We start from the raw sequence: 5841 nt of genomic DNA on the forward strand, positions 1-5841 counted from the left end.
GCCATCAGTCAGTCCAGTGACCAGGCAGTCACAGTGGTATACGCTGCTGCTATATGTCCACTGCTGCTGAATTATAATAATAATAACAACAAGTCCCTTACAGTGTTGCAGTGTTGTGCTGCATCAGACCAGTGGTAGTGTCGTGGCCATCAGCCATCAGTCATTCCTGTGCCGCATATTGTTATATAACTCCAGAAACATAATGGAGAACAAAAATTTGGAGGATAAAATAGGGAAAGATCAAGAACCACTTCCTCCTAGTGCTGAAGCTGCTGCCACTAGCCATGACATAGACGATGAAATGCCATCAACGTCGTCTGCCAAGGCCGATGCCCAATGTGATAGTAGAGGGCATGTAAAATCCAAAAAGCCAAAGTTTAGTAAAAAGACCCAAAAAAAGAAATTTAAATGGTCAGAGGAGAAACGTAAACTTGCCAATATGCCATTTACGACACGGAGTGGCAAGGAACGGCTGAGGCCCTGGCCTATGTTCATGACTAGTGGTTCAGCTTCACATGATGATGGAAGCCCTCATAACTGAGGCCTTGACACTTATGTTGGTGTTAGACGTGTGTCCGGTATCCGCCATTAGTGCAGTGGGATTTAGACAATTGATGGAGGTATTGTTTCCCCGGTACCAAATCCCATCTAGATTCCACTTCACTAAGCAGGCGATAGTGAGATTTTGCCATTTAATTCCAGTGATTTGGACATATAATTATTAATTACAGTGATCTTGCCAATTAATTCCAGTAATTTGGACGTATAATTCCAGTGATTTTGCCAATTAATTCCAGTGATTTGGACGTATAATTATTAATTACAGTGATCTTGCCAATTAATTACAGTGATTTGGACGTATAATTACAGTGATTTTGCCAATTAATTCCAGTGATTTGGACGTATAATTATTAATTACAGTGATCTTGCCAATTAATTACAGTGATTTGGACGTATAATTCCAGTGATTTTGCCAATTAATTCCAGTGATTTGGATGTATAATTATTAATTACAGTGATCTTGCCAATTAATTCCAGAGATTTGGATGTATAATTACAGTGATCTTGCCAATTAATTCCAGTGATTTGGACGTATAATTCCAATGATTTGGACGTATAATTATTAATTACAGTGATCTTGTCAATTAATTCCAGTGATTTGGACATATAATTACAGTAATCTTGCCAATTAATTCCAGTGATTTGGACGTATAATTACAGTGATTTGGAAGTATAATTATTAATTACAGTGATCTTGTCAATTAATTCCAGTGATTTGGACGTATAATTACAGTGATTTTGCCAATCAATTCCAATGATTTGGACGTATAATTATTAATTACAGTGATCTTGCCAATTAATTCCGGTGATATGGACATATAATTACAGTGTTTTTGCCAATTAATTCCAGTGATTTGGACGTATAATTCCAGTGATTTGGATGTATAATTCCAGTTGGAATTGTTTGTGTTGCTTGGCTTAGTCATACAGCTACCTCATTGCACCTCTTCAACATCTTTGCATGAGGTGCTGTTTGGGGCCTAGTTTTTGAAAAGTGCCATCCTGTGTGACACTGTCGTATGAGCCCAGGGGTACTGCTGTATTAGTCCTGGGGTACTGCCATATAAGTCCACCAATTGCAGATTTTTTAAAAAGTGACTGGAGCGTGCTGGAGATGCTGTCAGTGGACCGAACAATTGTAGCCCACTCTCGACATTCAGCCACTGTGTGACACTACTAGATGGGCCAGGTGGTTGTGTCGCTTAGCTTAGTCATACAGCAACCTTGGTCACCTTTTTTCTTCTTTGCATCATGTGCTGTTAGGGGCCTTTTTTAATATCTGCCCTCCTGTCTGCCACTGCAGTGCCACGCCTAGATGGGCCAATTGTTTGTGTCGCTTGGCTTAGTCATACAACTACCTCATTGCAATTCTTTTTCTTCTTTGCATGATGTGCTGTTTGGGGCCTTTTTTTATATCTGCCCTCCTGTCTGCCACTGCAGTGCCACGCCTAGATGGGCCAATTGTTTGTGTCACTTGGCTTAGTCATGCAACTACCTCATTGCAATTCTTTTTCTTCTTTGCATGATGTGCTGTTTGGGGCCTTTTTTTTATATCTGCCCTCCTGTCTGACATTGCAGTGCCACTCCTAGATGGGCCAGGTGTTTGTGTTGTCCACTTGTGTCGCTTAGCTTAGTCATCCAGCAACCTCGGTGCAACCTTTTGTCCTAAAAACAATATTGTGAGGTGTGAGATGTTTAGAATAGACTGGAAATGAGTGGAAATGATTGTTATTGAGGTTAATAAACCCGTAGGAGCAAAATTACCCCCAAATTCTGTGATTTTAGCTGTTTTTATGTTTTTTTTCAAAATCATCCAGATCCAAAACCAAAACCAAAACACGAAAGGGTGGTTTTGGCAAAACCTAGCCAAAACCAAAACACAAAAGTGGAATTAGAACCAAAACACGAAAAGTGCCAGCCGCACATTTCTAGGCACTTAAAAAATTCTAAGCATTAAAAGAAGCTTGAAGAAAATATATAAGGAATTATCATCACCCCATGTGTTAACCTACAGTTTTTTGTGTTTAAATATACAGTACACATTGATGGTTATTTTTCAATACTTCTCCTGCATAGAGTTTTACTATACAGAATACAGTCTATTTCTGCTTTTCAGTTTCTTAATGACCTGTTAAAATAGTTTAGTATACCAGCCTAACCATGTTTATTTATGTATATTACATGAACACATGTTAATTAAAATGACAATACTAAATTCAGGTAATTGCACCCAAGAGGTTAATTAACAATAACAATGTCTGTGTCAGGGATATAAAATCGCAGTCATTTTCCATGCTTGGGCTCATGTGCTGTTTTGTAGCAGTTTTAAAAGTATTAAAACAATTTACTGTAGGATCGTCATGTTTCTTATTTTATTACAAGTTTGTAAAACAACATATATTATTGAATCTTCTGACATACAGCCAGAATATTTCACACATCACTGGCCCATTGTCTTCTAGTGCAGGTAAGTAGTTACTAGTTCCTTAATGGTGAGAGGGGAGGGGGGAATCTGGGACTGCATACCATCATTTTAAACATAATAAGAGATGCTTCCATGCTGAGACTTGTAGTACCGTGCAGGAAAAACAAACTGCAGATGCACATTCTAAGCACTGTGGGGCTGACTTATCATTGCATATTTGTGGATATTTCCCTGAAAACACCCATTTTTGGTGAATATTAGGTATCACCTGAATGTATGAAGGAGGGAAGGCAGTAGATATCTCCGATACCTGCTGAGATCCCTCCATTGCCGCCGGCTGCTGCATTGATTTATAGGTTTCTATGGGGGATGCGATGCTGCTAGATTTATGGATATTGGCCTCCGCAGCTACCACGATCTGAAAATGGCGGTAGCACATCGTAACCTAAGGGCTACACATCACGTAGCTGGTCGGTAGAGGGTTCCCCCGGAACCGTTCCCGGAAGTGGCCTCTGTACTTGTGCAGTCTGGCTCACTGCACATTAGCAGCACCCCCAGCAGCCATCGCAGCACATTGCAGGGACTGGCTCTTTTAGGATCCCTTGTTCCTGTGGGTACTGATTAATACATCAGCTCGGTGTGATCACATATTGCAATGCCATCCTGGGCTGTAAGTTCCCGCCCAGATCGAACTGAATATGTGATCTATGATAAATGGCCCCCTAAGAATATTAACAGTCAAAATCATTTTGATAAATTCTACAATTAACATGGAGTATAAGTGCTGATTAAAATCAACTAAGAGCAGGTGTGAGGGGTGCTACTACCCTACAGAAGGATGGTCAACCTACAAGTGTACAATATATACACAAATTATATACACAAATATAGAGAAGGGGGGGCTTGGACTACCCAACAAATTGATATAATGTTATGTGTTAATGTTTGGGATTAGATTCTACGTAATGTATGTTTCATCAGGTTTTCTTTAAATTAAGCTAATGAAACACCGTGTAGTATTGTAGTATGTATAATCAATAACATAAAGGGGAGATGTATCAAAGCTTATAGAGAGATAAAATGTAAATTGATGTAAAATGATAAAGTACCAACCAATCAGCTCCTGTCATTTTTGAAACACAGCCTGTAAAATGACAATTAGTTTGTACTTTATCTCTCTCCATGTTTGCATACATCTCCCCCAATGCCTGATAATAATCTGGTTGAAGTCCGTCAAATATTTAGAGGCATGTTGGAAAAACATGTTTGAAAAAATGACCAGGTTTGACTAGGAATCTCAGCATAATGGAAATGTTTCATCACAAAGTGGAAGCACCCACAAATTTCCCACGTGTGGTTTGTTCATCGATGCTCGGACTGTGGCACCACATTTACACTTTTATACATCAGAATTGCAAACAAACAAAAAAAAAAGCTCAATGCAGAATACTTGCCCCTTCTGTATGTGTTCTCTAATGTTAGATATGTTATTATCAATATCAATTTTTTTTTTCATTTCAAGTCTGCTATTTATCATTAGGCTGTACCCTATATAGTTATCCTTCGTTGTTTGGCTGGGTGGGCAGTGAAACCATGTAGCCAAATGGGTCACAAGTTAGTTATGAAATGGAGCTGTAGGAGCTGGGCACTTGGGGCAGGACACTTATGTCATCTGTATAGGCTGTTGCAGTATGGTAGAGCCTAAAATACTGAGCTGACTGGCCCTTCTTCCTTGCTACCATCAGTTACTATATAGTAGTAGTTTTTCTATCAGTTATCAATTTGAAGTCCTGTTTAAAACACCAATGATTGTGTCATGCCTTTATTGTATTAAATTTGGTTAGCTTTTCCAGGGGTAATTTCATATTGGCTCTACTAACTTTCTATTTAGATTACGGATTGACACTTGAAACATGAATATGATAAATCAGACCATGGTCAAATACTTCATCATAAGAGGAATCTCTACTGTTCCAGAACTTCAAGCTCCAATTTTCCTTCTGGTTCTGATAATTTATCTCTTTATTCTTGGTGGTAACATGATCATTGTTCTACTGGTCTGCTCAGACCGTCATCTCCACACTCCTATGTATCTCTTCCTGGCCAACCTATCCATGGTGGACATATCTTGTTCTACTGTCTCTCTTCACAAGATACTTGATAGTTTTGTATCAGGGGATAAGTCTGTTCCGTACCTTGCTTGCATGGTGCAAATATATTTTTTTGCATCTTTGACTTATGATGAGCAGATGGCACTGGCAGTCATGAGTTATGATCGATATGTGGCCATCTGTAATCCTTTACGTTATCACGTGGTCATGAACCAGAAAGTGTGTGCTCTGTTGACCTTAATGTGCTGGATTTCAGGTTTCATACAACTCCTTCTTCCTGTTCTAATTCTATCAGGCTTTTCTTGTTACACATCTAATGAAATCAACCACTTCTTATGTGACATGGTACCTCTCATGGAGATTACCTGTGATGACACTACAATATTGCAGGTCATTATCTTTACAGCAGGACTTCTTCTTTTTTACTTAATTCCACTTCTTCTTACCTCCATTCCTTATATCTTCATTATCACCACCATCCTGAGGATCTGTTCTAGCACTGGCAGACGTAAAGTCTTCTACACTTGTTCTTCCCACCTCACACTTGTCATACTTCTCTATGTGTCTATATACTTGCAGTACTTAACACCCAAATCTACTAAATCTACAGAATCAAACAAGCTCATTTCCATGTTTAATACTGTCCTTGTCCCTATAGTAAACCCACTGATCTACAGCCTAAAAAATAAAGATGTGAAGTCAGCCATGAAGAGGAAGCTTAAGTGGTGTCAAGTGATCACATAA

At 39.0% G+C, this 5841-nt stretch overlaps 1 protein-coding gene across 1 annotated transcript; it reads left to right on the top strand.

Annotated features, from left to right (window-relative positions):
* The first annotated feature begins 4899 nt into the window (after window positions 1-4899).
* On the top strand, window positions 4900-5841 carry LOC134949910 (olfactory receptor 5B21-like). Its single transcript, XM_063938601.1, has one exon. It carries the CDS (start codon window positions 4900-4902, stop codon window positions 5839-5841), a length of 942 nt encoding a protein of 313 aa, XP_063794671.1.

This window comes from Pseudophryne corroboree, chromosome 8 (genome assembly GCF_028390025.1).
Source record: "Pseudophryne corroboree isolate aPseCor3 chromosome 8, aPseCor3.hap2, whole genome shotgun sequence".
NCBI lineage: Eukaryota > Metazoa > Chordata > Amphibia > Anura > Myobatrachidae > Pseudophryne > Pseudophryne corroboree.

Excerpts from the sequence above, each read along its gene's own strand:
- LOC134949910 (XM_063938601.1), top strand. The coding sequence starts at position 4,900 with ATGAATATGATAAATCAGACCATGGTCAAATACTTCATCATAAGAGGA.